This window comes from Rousettus aegyptiacus, unplaced genomic scaffold, assembly GCF_014176215.1.
Source record: "Rousettus aegyptiacus isolate mRouAeg1 unplaced genomic scaffold, mRouAeg1.p scaffold_m13_p_6, whole genome shotgun sequence".
Classification (NCBI taxonomy): Eukaryota; Metazoa; Chordata; class Mammalia; order Chiroptera; family Pteropodidae; genus Rousettus; species Rousettus aegyptiacus.
The window spans coordinates 110,831,515-110,848,964 of record NW_023416309.1 but is presented as its reverse complement, the minus strand read 5'-3'; the positions used below and the strand labels follow the sequence as shown (position 1 = coordinate 110,848,964).

Below are 17,450 nucleotides of genomic sequence, written 5' to 3'. Positions count from 1 at the left end.
CTTGGCTGGAGAGCCTGACTACCCCAAGAATGGGCGGTCCCGTCCATTACAATCGATTTCGTATCCTCTGTCCTGTGGAGTTTCATGGATCCGGGTCCATGATCACAGGTGGCAAGTATGAGTCCAGGTGAGTGCTAGAGGCCAGCACCCTGGAGGGGAACTTGATCCTGGCTGCAGCCACTGGTCACGAGGGGGTTAACTGTGGGCCACCAGCCCCTGACCCCTGATCCTCCCTGGGGCGGAGTGCAGCTCTGGGTGGAAGGCTGCAGCAGGTGAGGCTGGGAGGAGTCACGAGGTCCAGGCTGCTCTCCGCTCAGTGCCCAAGATCATTAATAACCAAGAACTGGAAAGGTAATTAAAAACCAAATGTGGAGCTGAGCCTGCTGCCGGCTGGCTCCGAGGAGGGACCAGTCCTGCTCCTGGGGCCGGGCTCTTGGCTGCCTCATTCCTTCTCTAGGAATGTATTCTGGGGAGAAGTCAGCCCTGTGGGAAGTAGGGGCAGGAAGGACACCTCTTGCAGGTTCGGAGCTGGCTTGGCCCGGCTTTTCAGCCTCCTGCTCAGAGTTGCAATGCCCCCTGCCCCTTCGAGCAGGGACCGAGGAAGGGTCCTGCGCTGTCGAGGGGAGGGCAGAAAGCCTGGCAGGGGACAGGAAGAAGCTGACCGTGTCCGAGAGGCCACAGATGTTCAGTCATCATAAACAAGGGTCTGTATGGCAAATAGTGAGCTGAATCCTCCCAGGCACCCAATGCTCGTTTATTCTTTTGGCGGGACACAGGAGAGGCCCTCGATAGTAGGACATTCTTACTCTCTCACCCTGTTCCTTCCTGCCGCTGTCACTGTGTTTCCTCCCTGACTTTACTGAGCAGCTCGTGGTCCACACCACCTTGTTCCTAGGAGCCAGGTGTGTGAGGGGAGGGGCTCAGAGCTGAGGAAAGGGCGGGCATGCTGTCCTCTGTTAGGACATCTGGCTCCGGTCTGGTTAAATGAAAGGGTACTGGTGTCCTTAAGTTTCTTGGGGGTTGGGGACGAGACCATCCCCTCCCAAAGCCCTCTAGATCCTGAAGAATTTAGGCCATTTCCCATTTCTGAATTGCAGCGGGCAGTGGCTACAAGAACACGCTCAACTAAATTAGGAGACTATGAAACCAGTTAGGTTCGGGTACCCGAACTAGGAGTCCTCAGGGAGTCCGAGGGCCCGTGGCTACCACGGCAGTTATGGCTGGCATGTGACAAGGTCGTCGACATCAGCACAGAGCAGCTTTATTGAGCACTTTTGTGCCAGGCACTGAGGAAGCTCAGTATTTTAGTTGCCACACCCCGTCAGCGATACGGGTAGTATCATCCCATATTACACATGACGGGAGGAGCGCAAGGGGCAGGTCTGACTTCTGGGTCCACATTTGGCCCCTAAGTCATGCTATGCTGCCCAGGTCCATGCAGAAAGTACCCAGCACTGTACCATGCCTGGCACATACCCGACGTTACTTCTCCTTTTCTCCAACTGGCCCACGAGCCCCAGGTCCTGGGGAGAAGTGCTGGATCTTGGTCTTGGAAGAGCTGGCTTGTGAGGGGCCATTTAGTTAGCACGGGCTGGGGCAGGCATCAGCCCTGCTCAGATACCTGGTCCCCAGACAGGCGTGATGTCCGCCTTCAGCTTGCCCATGGTCTTGCAGCCCTAGGGCCTGGCACTGCTGGATCCTCCCCCTTGGGCTGGTTTCCCATGAGGTGGGGGCGGCCCCTGTCTTCCCTCCTCTGTGACTTTTGCCTCAGCCTGTTGCCAAGGCTGCTCCCAGCCCCCACGTGGCAAGAACAGCTGTGTGGCTAAGGGCATGGCGAGGTGCCCACTGCCCACCTTCCAGCGCTCAGCAGTGCCTCCCAGCTTGTCACCTGCCATCTGCCCCGTCCATAAGCCTGTGGCTGCCTCTCTGGCCTCAGGCGAGGGAAGAGACAGGAGCTGCCGGCGCAGGTGCACAAGGCCCCAGCGCTTCGGCAGGGAACGAGGCGGAGAACACTGGCTCCCACCTTGACCTGGCCTGCCCCCCGGGGCCGGTCTGGGGCAGTGTGGGCAGACGGTGTCGGGTGGAGGCTCTGCGTGTTCCTTCTCCTCTAAAGTGATGCTTGTGCCTGGGCCAGGCTGGGCTGGTGTCCTCTTCTGCCCTCCTACTCCTGACCCGCCCTGACCCCCGGGCCCCTCCATAAGGTGGAAACTATGACCCAACTGCCCTCCTCATCAAGCTGATGTAAAAACAGCCAAATGTGCTCAGTGCACACGGCGAGCAAGCAACATTGGGGACCTGTTCTCTTCCCCTGGCCCCAAGCCCCCTGACTCTCAGCAGTGGAGAGGGAGGTGACCCCACCTGACCTCTAGCCAGACAGACAGCAGGTGAACAAGGAGAAGCGAAGGGACCCAGACAGCGGCAGCGATGCGAGCCCAGCTCGCCATCAGTGACGTTCTCACCTCAGGCCGGTTCCTTCGAGGGCCGGGGCCACTCCGCTCAGAGGGGGACGCCGCTGCCACCGGATTCCGCTGCTGTGGATCCAGACTGTCACATAAATCAACCTGCGCTTTATGACGTTAATAAATTCACGGCAAAAATTTGGTTTGGAGCCTGGGGCAGCAGGATGATTTAATTTGTTCTTAAGCAAAAGGGACCGTGATTGGAGAAGGGTAAGTACAGGTGTTTTGAGTTTTCGCGGGGGCAGCTCCGGGGAGGGTCTGAGCCTCGGGGGGCTGGGCCACCCTGGAGCCCACCCGGCTCTGCCCACCTCGGGGTGGGGCGTCCTGGAAAGAAGCTACGATGGCAGATGGGGCAGAGTTCAGGTGCATGGAAAATGATGACACGTGGGGCCGACCTGCGGGACCTGAAAACGTGTGACGAGGGAGAGAGGAAGCAGGTCACGGCCCGTCACGACACGGGGCTCTCACGGGCTGGGGCTGCTGGGGGAGCAAGGTGTGGGGCAGTGTTGCCTGTGGACCCCCCACGGTCCTGCAAACTCGCGCCCCTCCGCCCTGCCCCGAGACCCCCGGGGGGCCCGGTATGGCCGCTCTGGTCACGGTATGGAGCCAGTGCGATGTGGGGGGTGGGGGCGGGGAGGCTGCAGAGGTTTCCTATCAAGGACCGAGCAAGGCACTGAAATCCAGAGGGAGGGGCAGGGCCCGAGACCCCACCCCAGAGAGGCGGCTCCTGGCCAAGCCGGTCTGGGCTCCAGGACGGGTGGGACCAGGCCCGGGGCTGGAGGCAGCCAGGGATGGTCAGGAATGAACCCCAGGTCCTGAAGCAGGAAAAGGCACGTCGAAAACGCAGAGTTCATCAGAGTCACCTGTTTCTGAGCACGGCTGTTCCCGCAGACGCATGCGTGACTGTGACAAGGCGGCGACCACGAAGAGCTGGCGAGGTGGATGGGAACTTCTTTCCGTGGGGATGGTGGCCGGTGCCCCATCTCACCCCACGGGGCCCAAGGGACACGGAAGGTGTGAACACTGAGCACCCGGTGTGGCTTGAGAGGGAGCCATCTTTAGTGTTGCAGCAGGGACAAGGAGCGGGCCTGACCTCTTACAGGTGGGAACCACCAGACCCGCTCGCCACCACAGGCCAGGGCGCTCCCAAGTCGCTGTGGAGCGGGTAGGAGCAGCTTCCTTCTAGCGGCCCTTAGACTCTGTCCCCCACACTGCAGGAGGCGCCCGGGGCCCCAGCGGAGCAGCCAGGAGAGCAGAGGATCCCTTTCAGGCATCACAAACTCCAGGCCTTAAACCGGTGCACGAGCTGCTGTGTCCCACGGCAGGGCTGCTCCCTGTCCGCTGTCCCCGAGTCGTCACGGGCTCAGGAGCCCGGGAGAGGAGCTGGCGCCCACAGCAGGGCCCTCGCAGCTCTGGGCCAGGGACCCTAGTGCGGTTAGCACCTTCTGCTCTTGTCGGTGGGGCTAGCCAGGCCGTCCCCGGGCGATGCCGAGCCTGGCGGGAAGGTGGGCCCGGTGGGGAGGAGGGTTAGAGCCTGGGATCTGTCCTGAGGTGGCGGCAGCTTCCAGTGGGGCAGACTCCCCAGACGAGGGCAAGGGAAGGGGCTGAGGGAGAAGGGGGACGTGGTATCCGGTATAAATAGTGGCAGAGAGAGGGCCGAGCCCCTGGGGGCGGGACCTGTGTGTACAGCAGAGAGGCTGAGTCCAGTAACCAGCCCTGGACTCCAGGAGCGACCGCGTGCCCCGCTGTGCGCTTGTCTGGCCGGGGGCTGCCCCGGCGGGTGCGGTGGCGGGGACAGGAGCACCTGCCCTGGCCGCCGAGGTGGGGTGCAGGCTGTGCGGAAGCCCAGGTGGGCAGACGATCCCCAGCTGGAGACGTGCAGGGTCCCCTCCAAGTCCCCGGGCCTCGCCTGCCCCGTGAGGACCTGGGAGGCAACTAGATCTTGGCTCTGCAGGTGGGCAGGGCGGAGTGGGGCCATCAGAGCTTGGTCTCGTTGAGTGGGGCCATCAGAGCTTGGTCTCGTTGAGGACGATGTTGGCCGTGACAAAGACGAAGCAGGAGAAAGCCCAGAGCAGCACGAAGCCCACCCAGAAGGTGTGGCGGAAAGGGGACCGGTGCTTGTTGAGGGTCCCGTGGCCGAAGGCCAGCTGGGTGTCCTTGCGGCAATGGTACACCAGGAAGGCGGGGACGACGTACTGGATGCCGGTGCCCGCGTAGGCCCCCGTGATGCCCACCAGGGACTCCAGGTCGTGGGTGCAGAAGGCCACCAGCACCGGCGGCATCAGAGTGATGGCGGGGAACACCACCCGGGCCACCACCCAGGGGTACGTGCCGCCCTCGCGGTGGAAGAGCGTCTTCCAGTTGTTGCGCAGGGTCACGGCAATGATGGGGAAGTTGGTGCTGATGGTGAAGACCGGGAAGAGGCCCAGGAAGAAGCGCACGGCGGCCACACCCACCACGTCGCAGCGCGCGAAGTTGAGGGTGTACATGTCCAGCAGGCTGTCGCCGCGGAAGCAGAAGATGGCGGTGAAGGACAGCAGGCCGTAGAACGCCAGGATCAGCACGTAGTCCAGGAGGACCAGGCGCGTGAGGCGGCGCTTGGAGGACACCGGCGTGAGGAGGGACGGCAGCGAGTGCTGGCACATGAAGGAGTAGACGCAGACGCCGAACAGGTTCCGCACCCCGGAGAAGTCCGCCAGGGGCGGGCGCCCCGCCCCCTGCCCGCGGCCGATGCGGACCAGGGCCAGCGCGATCATGATGGCGAAAGCTGGGAAACGAGAGGGGGCCAGGCAGTGAGTGTCTGGTCGGGGGGCGCCTGCGAGGGGCCGGGGCCCCGAGAGGAGGAGCCTGGGCATTCCTGTCCCAGCTGGACCCAGCTTCCTCATCCGCCCCCAGGGGCTCTCCAGCTGCAGGGGGTGGGGGAGGGGGTCGCTCTGCCAGCTTCCTGGTGGGTCGTCCTCTCCCTCTCGGTTTAAAAATGTTTGGGAGGAGGCGTCCTCCTCAGCCAAGGGCCTCCAAGGGCACATCTGAGGGGAAATGGGAGAGGGCTGGCAGCCCTGAGCACGAGTGGGCACCCGCGGCCTACACCAGGCAGGAGGGTGCCGTGGCCGCTCCACGAAGAACTGGCACCGAAAACCCAGGCTGGGGAGGCAAATGGCACATGGCTCTGTTCTGGGCCTGGTGGCACAGGTAGGGGACAGGGACGCGGCTCTGACCTGGGTCTGCTGCAGAAGGGGGAGGGGATCTGTTCCGAGCACACAGGGCTCCCCGCTGGCTTCGCCCGGCAGCGGTCTGCAAGGGCCTCCTCTGGCCGCGGCTCGCGCCCAGAGCCGGCTCAGGAGCCAGCGCTCCAGCGTAGGCCCCCCTCATCCAGCGTAGGCCCCCCTCAGACAGACACACTAACGGGTCCGGCCGACTCTCTCCAGGGCCCTGTGGCCTCTCGCATCTGTGAGCTGGGTTACCCAGAGCCGCCACCACGAGCCCATTCAGCACACACGGGGGCCCCTGGTGTCGCTGTCTCCAGTTCTGGGGTTCAAAACCCACCGCTGCCTCTGTTCAGACCACACCCGACAGCCCCTCGAGCCTGCGCCCCGGTCCCTCAGGTGAAGCCCGTGACGACACTTGCCATTTCCTGAGGAGTGACGCAGGCAGGCACGAAGGGGCCGTGGGTGGGGAGAGGCCAGCCGGCTGCCAGCTGGCCCCTCGGAGGCTCAGGGCGCCTCCCCAGTGGGAGGCTGGGGGTCTCCTCACTGTCCCCGTCAGGCCACATGTCACCCCCTGGCTCTCTTCTCCTGGGACTCACAGGAAGCCAGACTGTCTTCCCACAATGACAACTGGAAGTGGGAGCGAGGAGAGCGTCATCTATTACTTTTAATCAGAGCTGCCTGACACCGTCGGGGACAGGAGGGGAGGCGGGGGGGCGGGCGAACCGGCCTGTGAAAATTGCCAGTAAAGATGATTTGTTTCTGACTCTCCAGCCCGCCCCAGCCCCTCGCCGCTCCTGACTCCGAGGGCCCCATGACTCTCGCTGCCCCAGGGACAGCACAAATCTTGCCAGCTCTGGTCAGTCAAGGGGAAAGCGGCCACCCAGTTCCTCCCTTTAGGTCTCGGCCCAGGAGCTGCCTCTGGCTTAACCCTCTCGGGGGGCTGGGGGGGGGGGTGTGACAGGACACCCCGTGGGGCCTCCCTGCCCCCTCCGGGAGCCCAGGACCCCACAGTCTGGCCTGTCAGATTTCTGGGGGTGGGTGCAGGATGTGAGGGAGAAGGCTGGAAGGGGTGGGGGAAGGGTCCCCTGTGCCCCGGAGTCTGTCCTGGGCCAGAAAGGGTGATGAAGCAGAGCTGAGTGTGTGTGTGGGGGGTGACTACAGCTGGAAGACCGGGGCCTGGGGCTGCCTGGTGATTAGCTATTCAAGAAGCTACAGCTGACGGTTCTGCCACCACAGGCAGGGCCCCGGGGTCAAGGCAAAGGGGACAGCCGCTGTGCTGTACGGCAAGATTCAGATCCTGCTGTGTCTCCACCATCTCGGCGGGTCACCTCACGACCCGGCGCCACCCCTGGCCCGGGCCCAGGCCGGCACGGACTCTGAAGGGGCGGGTGGAGAACTCCTGGTGGCCTCGGCCTAGCGGCAGTGGGTGTGGGGGGCACACAGGCTGCTGGGATGCGAGCACCTCCCAACCGCGGCTCTCTGGCCTGGGTGCTGGCCAGCGCCTGTCTGCTCACCTTCCTCCTCGGCCCTCACTCCCCAAGAGGTTGTAAGAAACACAGGCGGAAACTGGCTTGTGGGCAGTCTAGGCAGCCCTGACTGGGGGCTCTGCTTGTTGCGAATAAACTAGTTTACGAAGCAGGTTTCTAAAGACGTGAGAGTGATTTTTTAAAGCATGCGTGCCCCCCCCCCAAGAATGTACACCTATAATAGGGGTCCACTGTGGTTGATAAGGAACTTTATCTCGCAATCCTCTAGCTGTAATTAATTTTGCCACACACCGCTACCACCTGGATTAGCCACCCACCTCGTTCTCTTAACCAAACCAAGCCTATTTGCAAAACAACAGGTCTACCTTCCGGCGCTGGCTGTCCAGGAATTCCGATGCCAGAAGCCTGATGCCCGAAGCCCTTGGGAGGCGATTCCAGGAGCATTAAAAACAGACAGCTTCGTGGGGTTGCAGCTCCCCAGTAATCGCTAACCTTGAGAGTGGGTTCTCCAGGCCAGGGGCCCTTTGGTCTCCGCCCCCCAACACTTTGAGGACACAGAGCGGGTGCAGGGCTCTGCTCTCTGGCGTGGAGAGGAGGGGAAAATGTTCCCACCTGGTCCCCAAGTCGGCAAGTTCGAAAGAAAGCAGGGACACCCAAAACACTGCGCTGCAAGGGAGGGGGGCGGGAGGGCCGGGTGTGGGCAGCCCTGGCCTTGAGGGTCCTGGGCCTGGAGCGTAAGGACGAGCTCCCCCGTGCCACCCGGCCCCTGCCCTTGTGACCACCCTCCTTTGCCCCTGGCCCTTCCCTCCCCTGGCTGCTGGATGCGCAGAGTTCACCTGCCATCTTCTAGATTGATCGTCCCATCCCTGGGAGATAGCTGCTCCGAAAACTCATTAGGTCTGGTAATAAATCAAGATGAAACGAGGGTGATAAGCTGTGAGCGACAGGCCTCGCCAGGACGCCCCGCAGGGAGCAGGGCCCCGCGTGCACATGCTGACGCCTGGGGCTCGGCCGGCGCCGATGGCTCTCGCCCACCTGGCCAAGGCCGTGTGGGAGGCGGAGGTGGACACCGAGGTGGACAGAGCAGCGAGCGCTCTCTGACATCCTGGGGACCAGGGCCGGCAGGCCCCCAAAGGCAAGGCTGGCCTCGGCTTCTGTCTGGCCCTCACGAGCCATGCTCAGAGAGCCCATGCGATGGCCGAGGGTCACAGTCCACATCCGCCCGCATTCCGCGCTGAAAGTCATGCTCCGAGGGGTGGACAGGTGCAGCGAGGTGCCGGGGAGGGTGTGGGGCAGGGGAGGTGAGCGCCTGACACGTGTCACATGAGGAGTGAGTGTCGGGCCTTGGAGGGCACCGCTGCGAGGCGAGGAAGCAGGACAGGAAGCGTCTCCTTTAATACCGGAAGCAACGGCCCATGTAAAAATAACTGCGTTCGTTGTGTGTACCTCATGGGCTCGACTGGGACCATTTGTTCATTCGTTCATTCGTTCATTCGACAAAGTCGCCCCGAGGGCCCGCTGCAGGCCGGCACTGCTCTGGGCATCTGGGGTGGTGCGCTGGCTGAGGAGACGCAGTCCCGGCCTCTGCAGCCTGCCGTCCAGTGGGACTAGCGGAGGTTACAGGAGACAAATTACAACGAAAGAAAGAACCGGCTACGGCCGCATGGGCTGCCGGGGCAGATGGTGAGACCTCTGCCGTGGGCGGTGTCCGGGCTCAAGGGCGGAGGAGCGCCCGGGGGTCGCAGGGGGAACCGGCCTTCGGAACCTGGTTTGGAAGAGCCCATCGGGCTGTCCCACTCTGCGGGCCGGTGGCTGCCGCGCTTCCTCTGGGTGAAGGAGAAATGTGGCGCAGGCCCCGGGGGGTGGCGGGGGTCGGGGGGGGGGACCCACAGCAGGGGCATCGCTCCGTCTCCAGGCGCCCGGCCCAGCCCGCGACTTGGCCTGAAGAGGCGTGCTGCTTTCGCAGACTTGTTCCGACGGCGGCTCCGAGTTCTGTGACCTGGCCTCGCCGTACCCAATCCCCGTGAGCCGCAGCCTGCTCCCCACCCTCCCACACGTCCGACTCCTTGGGAGGGAGACACGGGAGTGAAAGGCAAGTCCTCGCCCCGGCACGAACCCTGAGCCCTGAGCAGACGGCTTAAAGAAGACACCCCCTTCCCTTTCTGAGGTCAGGTGAAAAGTACAATCTACGCCAGGAGTGACCCGAGCATCTGAAGGACCTGGACGGCTCAAGTTCCTCCAGCTGAGGCATGTCCAGCTAATGGGCGTCAGGACAGGCCGTGGACAGGTCGCGGGTTCACGTCAAGATCGGCTTTCTGTCACGGGGGATTATCAGCAACAACCAGCGTGACAGTCAAGGTAATTAATATTTTTTACCAAGATGTGTTCTCGTAGCATTTAACGAGTCATCCATCAATTAGGCTCTTAAAGCAGTCAGGAGACGGCCTCCCGCCCTTCTGCCTCCTTTTGCCAGGAAGAGCTGGGTAAGGAGCCCCGGCTAGGAGCTGTCTTGCCTCAGATTTGTCTGTCTGTCCTCGAGGCCACTCTCCTTTGCAGAATAGGGCAGGTGAGCCAACACCCTTCGAACTCCCACCAGAAGGCAAAGGAGGTCCTGATTTATAAGGGGGTGAACGTGAAAAAAAAAAAAAAAATCTGGCAGTACTCAGCCTCTCCTGGGTCCCTGCCTCCCTGAATACCCCGGCTCTCCCCGACCCCTCACCTTGGGGGCCTCGTGAGTGAAGCCGTGAGCGGGCCAAGACCTCATGGGAGTCGGAGCTGACTTGTTCGTGGGGCCAGGTGGAGGACGAGCAGGGGGGGCCTGGCCCAAGGCTCTGATGCTCACTTCCGGGAAGTCCGCCCAGCAGCCCAGTTTACCTCTCCCGGTGGAGGCAGAAGTCAGAGCGGCCAGTGGCCAGCTCCACCCGCCATGCGCTGACCCATCCTTGGGTCAGCTCGGAAGTGCCGGCCTGCACCGGGGGAGGCGCAGGCGGCGCACGGAGTGGCCAGCTGGCAGCACGGTGGCCACGAAGCCATGGCGAGGCTCCCCCTGCTGTGCAGAGCCAGGGTGAGAAGCACTCGGCAGGCTCACGAGACGCACGGGGCCGGGGCTGTGAGGGGAAGCTCGGCCCAGGGGGCGGCCGGAGGGAGGGAGGCGGCCGCTCTCCCCCGAGCAAGCTCAAGCTCTCAGTCACACTGGGTTCGGCTCCTCACTCTGCCTCTTAGCTTTGTGATCTTGGGGCGGACGGTCACGGGGCACTGTGAGGATGCGTTAGCATGACGCGGTGACGCGCTCAGGCCGAGCCCGGCCCACGGCGAGCGCTCGGAAACACGGACCTGTCGCTCTGACCACCGCAGAAACCCTGAGCGCCCAGGTCCCAGGCAAGCAGGACACCCTGCCCGGCCCCAGCTCTCGTCCAACTCCCGCTGCGCCAAGGAGGGCACCGGGGTCATGACCCTTCCCAGGAACGTCCCCTGCTCCCATCTCGGGCCCAGGTGTTAACTAACCTTTAGGGCTCTGGGGTGCGGGGTGGGGCCAGGAGGACCCCGTACAGGCTGCTCACTCCCGCCCCGTGAACCAGAACCCCCCTCGGCCCTTCCCCACGTGAGGCCACACGAAGCCGAGCCGCCCCCATCACTCCGTCCTACGGGGACTCTGGCTGTGTGCTCTCTCTCTGCTGGGCTGAGTGGCATGGGAAAGGAATTTTGTTTGGGTTCTTTATGGCTCCAGTTGGTTCGTCCTTCCCCAGTTGTCACCTCCCCCCTTCCCACGGGCCTTCCACGTCCCGAGACGACAGGACATACTCGCCTCTGGCTGGGAGGCAGTCCCTTTGGGAAAAACGAGAAGCTCCCCGCACAGATATGCCTGCCTCCGCAAGGGTCTCGGCCCAGGGTCAGCTTTATCTGGGGCCAGGAAGACATTCTGTGACTGCTGGTCTCGCCTGTGATGACTCACACAAATCACCTGGGTTTCTGCTGAAGTGGGAGGTGAGAATTTAAAGCCAATCTGACTACCTGCCCGTGCTGGGTCGGCCCCTGTCGTTTCTGGAGGATCCCGGCTCTGTCCTCCCTGTCATCAGCACAGAAGCAGAAGAGAAGGATGTTTAAATAATCGAGTTAAGACTGAGGTTCTACTCCGTGGCTAAATTATTTATCCTAAAGGACTCGGAGCAGAGCAGAGTCTTCCGCTTTCCAAGTGTGTCAGGGGGAGGAGGTTGATAAAAGGCAGGCGTTTGAGTCTCTGAAACAATCGAGTCTCGAGCACGAAACCGAGTTCAGTCCCCTTCATCCTTCAACTTGCCACGCCCCCGAAGTGTGGCGGGTGGCGCCTGGGAGTGTTGGGCCTCCATTTTTCATTCTCAAGCTGTCAGAGCCAGCGCAGTCTGTAATCACGGGGAAGGCAGAGCCGAGGGACCTCTGGCTGCCGGCTGCCTCATCTCCCCGGGGGGCTGGACTGTAAAACTCGGGCGCTGTCACCTTTGCTGAAGGCCATCGGCTCTTCCCTCTTGTTATGAACTGTCCCCTCCCCCCAGTTCTTATGCTGAAGCCCTCACCCCTCAGTGAGGCCGTACTTGGAGAAGGGGCCTAGAAGGAGGTTAAGAAAGGTGGAATGAGGTCACGGGCGTGGGCTGTGATCTCACGAGGAACGACGCCAGCGCCCGCCCTGCGCGCACGGGCCGTGAGGACACGGCGAGGCGGCGTCTGCAAGCCGGGGAGAACGCCTGCGCCGGCCCCAGCCCCGGCCCCGACCGCAGCTGCGTCCTGGGCTTCCAGCCTCCAGAAGCGAGAGGAAGTAAACTGCTGCGTGCGCCGCCCACCTGTGGTCTGCGGAGGCCGCAGAGACCAGGCAGCTCTTAAGTAACGGAGCATCCAAGAGCGAGGAGGGAGGGAGGGGAGCAGGGGGCAGGAGGGAGGCGGCGTGGGGACGGGGCGCTTGGAGCCCCCTGGCCTGGATGTGGATCCCCGAGCCTGGGGGGTGCTGGGGGCCATGCCCCTCCGCGGCCGCATGTGGCTGCCTGACTCTGCGTCCAGGCTGAGGTCGCCCTGGCCCGGGGAAGCCGCCACCTCTGCAGAGGCGCCTGTGACCATCGTTGGTCAGACACCTCGCCCCGCCGACCGCCAACTACTCGGGCCTTATCTCCCCTTCCCGTGTCGCTGTCCAGGCAGCTGGCCTGCCAGACTCCCGGGGGAGCAGGAGTCCTTGTCGCTGGCTGGGTCAGCGCACGGGTCAGCCCCATGTGGAGCAGAGCTGCAGCCGCAGGAGCGACGGCCTTGCTCCAGGCCAGGCCGGGCTCCGAGGTCAGTCCTGCTGCTCAGGAAAGGGGTAATTTGGCGGCATGTGGCCAGCTCTTTAGCGAACTTTAATTAAGTGTCCATTCTACCCTAAGAGCCTTCAGGCAGAAACCCTGGGTTCCGCTCCTTTAAAATGACCTCTGCGTTTGCAGAGAGAACTTTTGGAAAACCAAGAATAAAATTAAGACTGACACGAAACATACACATAAAAGTTTTCCAGGATTCCCTCCACTGGCTGTGGAACCATGGGAAGATGGACACTTAGTGGCCAGGAGACAGTGGGCACAGAGCAGAGGGCTGGCTGGCTGCTCAGAGGGGCCGACGGGTGCCTTCGTTTTGGGAGGGGGTGTCCTTCCCGGGCCTCTGAGAAGCACCAGTTGAGTGAGTAGACAGCACTGAGTGGCTGTGAAGGAATTCACACACCAGGCTGGCATGCTGAACCCACAGGACAGGAACAGATGGCCCGGACACGGGAGACCCCTGGCTGCTGACGGTGACAGATCAGAGCAGTCCCACCAGGGGACACTCTGCTGAGATCAGGCACAGATCTGCAGGGGACTCAGCCAAGCGGCCACAGATAATTACGGGGACAGGTAAAACCAGAGAGCCCTTCTGTTCCCTCCCAGGTGATGGTCTCCTCCTGGGGACCTTCTGCCGCTTGGGCCACCACCGCCGCCGAGTCCCACCTCTCCCTCCCCCCCCCCCCCCGGCTTGGTCTGGAAGATAGATCTAGGGCGCCTGCTGGGGGCGGGTGGGGAGAGCAGGGCCGAGGAGCTTCCTGAGGCAGGCTCGAGTTGAGCCGCGCACGCTCGCCCGGAGAGGACGGCGGCGCCTGACCCACTTTGAGCGGAGGGCCGGGCCGGGAACAGTGTGTGTGGCAGCTGCTCTGAATACACAATCGGGGGACGGCGGCCCTGCGGGTCCTCGACAGCCCGGGCCCAGGCTCTGCCGTGCTTCAGAGCTGTCTTCGTTAGAAAGAACCAGTTTTTTTTAATTACGCTGAATGGGGCGTCCCGAGCTGAGCCAGCTGTCCGCGTCCCCAGCTGGGAGGTGTCTGCCGGCTGCCCCTGGGGGACAGTCTACAGCCATCATTTTAGTGGCGTAGGCTCTGAAGCCACAGTGCTGGGCCTGGGGGCACAAAGGACAAGACTTCTGGCCGTGTCTCGAAGCGTCCCTGGTCTGCCGACGGTGAGAGCCAGAAGCTGCCGAGGGAGCCCCCCGCTTCGCGTCTCCCTTTTCTTGGGCTCAGGCTTCCTCGAAGGCGGAGGGGGTGGAGGCTGGTGGGGTGCAGGAGGGCACCCCGCCGGGTGTGCCCTGGGGACCAGGGCTGGGGTGGGGCACAGGGGAAGCTGTACAGAGCTGACCAGTGGTGCGTCGAGATCTCCCTGGGGACACTCAGAGCCATAGCTCTTTCTGGGGGTGGCTTTGAACGAGCCCCCGATCTCGTGGGCTCCCCAAAGGAGATGACGACGGCAGGGGAGCACGCTGAGGTCCGCGCGAGACGAGCGTGCGGCCGGCGGCGCCAGATACCGTGCTCACAGCGCCTTCCCCGCGAGCCCTTGATCTCCACGGCCGCTCCGTGAAGGGGGTCCTGCCTTTGCTGCTGCCAGACAAGGGCCCCGGCTGCGGCAGGCATGGCCGTCGGTGCATGTCGGCAGTGAACACTGTCTGACCGTGGAAGCCAAAGAAGGGAGGAGGTGCAGCGGGCGTGGCTGGGAGGTGTGCCCCTCCCCCCACCCCCCCACCCCCCGGGCTGGAGCCCAGGCTGTCCGCTCCAGGCCTGCGGCTGACCTGAAGTGGCTGCAGGCGGTAAGCGGCCAGGCAGCGTGGGGGCCGGTCAGGAAGCCGGCTAAGGCCTGAACAACAGCCTCGCTTGCCAGACGGCAATCGGACACCATCCTTGCACGTGCGAATCCCGAGGCATTTGTAACCGGGGCCTCCCAAACTGACCAGAACGTATTTGGGGAGCAAAAAATGTATCAACATTGGCACCTGCCATACACGTCCTGACATTTTCCTGGACAAGTGGCTATTCGCGAAAGCCATCGAACCCTCTCAATCCCATCTGGGCAGCATGGGGGGCTCCTGGAGGAGGACACAGAGGACGCCTGGGAGGGACCCCCGGGCTTCTCAGCTCGCGCTGAGCTCTGGGGGTTCTGTCGGGGCGGGTTCCTGCGGGCCTCCCAGGGCTCATTTCAACAGATGGCAGAACAAATTGCTCATTAAGCACGAGAAAGTTTCTGGCTCAGAACGTTACGATTTCCCGGTCCCTCTGGTGCCCAGTCTTCCCTTTTCTCTTCCTAGAAGCCGAGCCAGCTATCGCCGCCCTGAGCTCCCCACTCGGCTCTCCCGGACACTCCGGGCCCTACGCTGGGGCGAGGGGAGAGGCGGAGTGAGCTGGAGTGTGGGGGAAGGGAGGTGCACTGCAAACTGACAACTGGGTGCAGACTCGGGAGGACAAACAGGGCTTTGGCGCTCACTGCCTTCGGAGGAGTTCTAGAAAAATCACCTGGGATGTGCTTGGGCCAGCAGACAGGCCTCCTCCGAGGGCCCCCAGATGTCCAGGGGCAGACGTGTCCCTCCCACGAGGCGGCCTCGCTGGGGTCCTTGTCTGTTTCCCCCCCTCGTGACGCCACACGGCTGTCCTCCACCTGTGCCACAAGGGAGAATGCCCAGGTGGCCGCAGTGCCCCCAGCTGGCGGCTGAAGCCGAGACCGGGCTACGTTTTCATTTACTTAACGGGGTGATTTTTCCTCATTTGAGAGGGCTTTGTGTCACTGAGAGGTCTACTCTCCAAATCCAGAGGTCTGAGTGTCTCCGGGAGAAAGATGCCTGCCTGCGCCGTCACCGGCAGGAGCACCGGAGGAAGGTTCTGGAGACGCTACGGCCGTCTGCTTCTCTCTCAGGTCAAGGGAGAAAAGAGGCCAGCGACGTGCGGAGACAAAGATGTCAGGGCAGCAGCGCCACCGCCCGAACCCGGGGGATGACCTTCGCGACCTTCGTGAGCTGGTGTCCGCCTCGAGCCCTCTCTACGGCCAGCGTCTCTCAAGGCCACTGCCACCCCGCGGTGCCGTGGTGCCTCCACAGGCCCCGGAACCTCAGCAGGGGAGACCCAGGTGGTTCCCGCTGCGGTCCCTGTGGGAGGGGCTCTGGCCGGGAGGAGGAGAGGCGGGACGGGGTCGCCAGGGGATGGCAGCCCGCAGCCGGCGGAAGAGCAGTCCGCGGTCTGAAGCAAGTGACTCCGCTCCGCGAGCCGGGTTCTGGGGGCGGAGAGGCGCCCACGGCGGGACGGGAAGGGGGCAGGGCCGTCCCCAGATCTCCCCAAGGCCCCTGTGGCACACGGAGCTCCGGGTCTCCTGCACGGGCGGGAGCTGTGCTGACCCCAGTCTGGGGGAGCCTCGCACTCTGCCAGCCTCCCCTCCCCGTCTTACCACCTTCTCCCTTTTAATGAACGTATGCGTCAGGCTGAACAGGCCCCAGGGTGCTCCAGAAGCCATTAACTGTCATTATCTGGGTGGCCGCCCCCTCGTGGGCTGACATGGGAATCCGTCACAGAGCTACGGGCTACGGGTGCGGGGGTCCCCTCCGTCTCTCCCCACCCCGCGCCTGCCCGCTCCCTGCCTCCTCGGGAGAGGAACCAGGATCCCGTGCTTACTGAGCCCCCTCCCACCAAGGGAGCGCCAGGTGGCTAATGAGCCCCCTCCCACAGCAGAAGCATCAGGTGCGGGCCGCCAATTCCAGGTGCAGGGCAGGCAGGGGCTAACTTCTGGGGACCCAAGGACAGAGTGGGGCAGGGAAGCGAGAAGGGGGAACATTTCCCCCCAAACATTGCTTTGCTGAGAAAACTCCTTCGGAAGGCCGCTAGGGCTCTCAAATACTCCCCGTGAGCAGACTTTATAGGGGGTGGACGGCCGCCGATCCCGGCGCTGGGGCACGTTCCCTCCTGACGCCCGAGGCGGCTCCAGACCAACATCGTGCCCGTGGAGCTCGTGTGACCCTCACTTTCTAAGCAGCGAATCCTCATTCCTCCCAGGTGGTCATGTTAATTTAACCCAGAGCTTTGGAGCTTGCGAACGAAATGTGGGAAGAGCGGCTGCAGATGAGACTAGGATCGGACCCGCTGAATGGGGCAGACGAGCCCCACCCGCCGGGTGCCCCCCGCTTCCCTGCCTCGGCTGGCTGGTGATGGACAGGCTCATCAAGTTACACAGGCCCCAGAGCTCACACTCCAGACGACCCGGTCCTGCTGTTGCTGACTTACAAGGAAGGGCCACGAGCGGGAAGACGTTCCAGGCTGGTGGTTCCGGCTCAGCCAAGGCAGGACGTCCCAGCACTGACAATCGTCCCCTCCGAGCAGGGCAGAGTGGGGGCCTCCCGAGCGGCGAGCTGGCCTGGATGACCACCACCTCCCTCCTAACCGAAGGTGCCAGGACTCCCGTGAGGCGGTGCCTCCTTGCTCTGGGATCTTGTAATCTCATGTGGGGGGAGGAGGGGTCCAGGGGACGGGAGGTGCCAGAACAGCCGGAAGTCGTTTGGACTGGAAACTGTCTGAGCTGGTCACGACCTAGTGCTGAGCACTGGCGTCCAGTGAGACGCAGCGTGCCCGAGGCCCGATGAGGGGGGCGCAGTGGGAAAGGGAGCTGGGGAAGGGGTCAGGAGTGGAGAGCCCCGACCAGAACAGCAACAGCATTTCTGATTTTTGATTCTAGACCAAAACAGGGCAGCTGGGACTCCACGCCCTCAAGTCCTGGGTCCCCGCGGGTTGGCAGCCCCGCCCCTCTTTGTGGCCGGCAGGATGGCGTGGCAGAATGAACAGGCTCCCTCCTGCACCCCTGATGTTAGGGGTGAGACCCCCAGACTCCCTGAGGACAGCGGCGCTCCTGCTCGGCAGGGTATCAGTCAGAAGGCGCTGCAGACGGCGCGGTGGTGGCCACGGCCGGCTGGTTTCATGGGACGGCTGCACAGCGCACCCACGAGAATGCGGAGTGAAGCCGCCCTCAGGCCCTGAG

The 17,450-nt window shown here is 63.2% G+C and overlaps 1 protein-coding gene across 2 annotated transcripts in view; it reads right to left on the bottom strand.

Annotated features, from left to right (window-relative positions):
• Positions 1-2,597: 2,597 nt before the first annotated feature.
• The window catches only part of TMEM104 (transmembrane protein 104), a 48,492-nt gene continuing 33,639 nt past the window's right edge, over positions 2,598-17,450 (bottom strand). For both annotated transcript variants that reach the window (XM_016132559.2, XM_016132560.2), the window contains exon 10: positions 2,598-5,226. In XM_016132559.2, the coding sequence (XP_015988045.2) occupies positions 4,466-5,226 (761 nt within the window). In that variant the 3' untranslated portion in view covers positions 2,598-4,465. The remainder of the gene's footprint in view (positions 5,227-17,450) is intronic.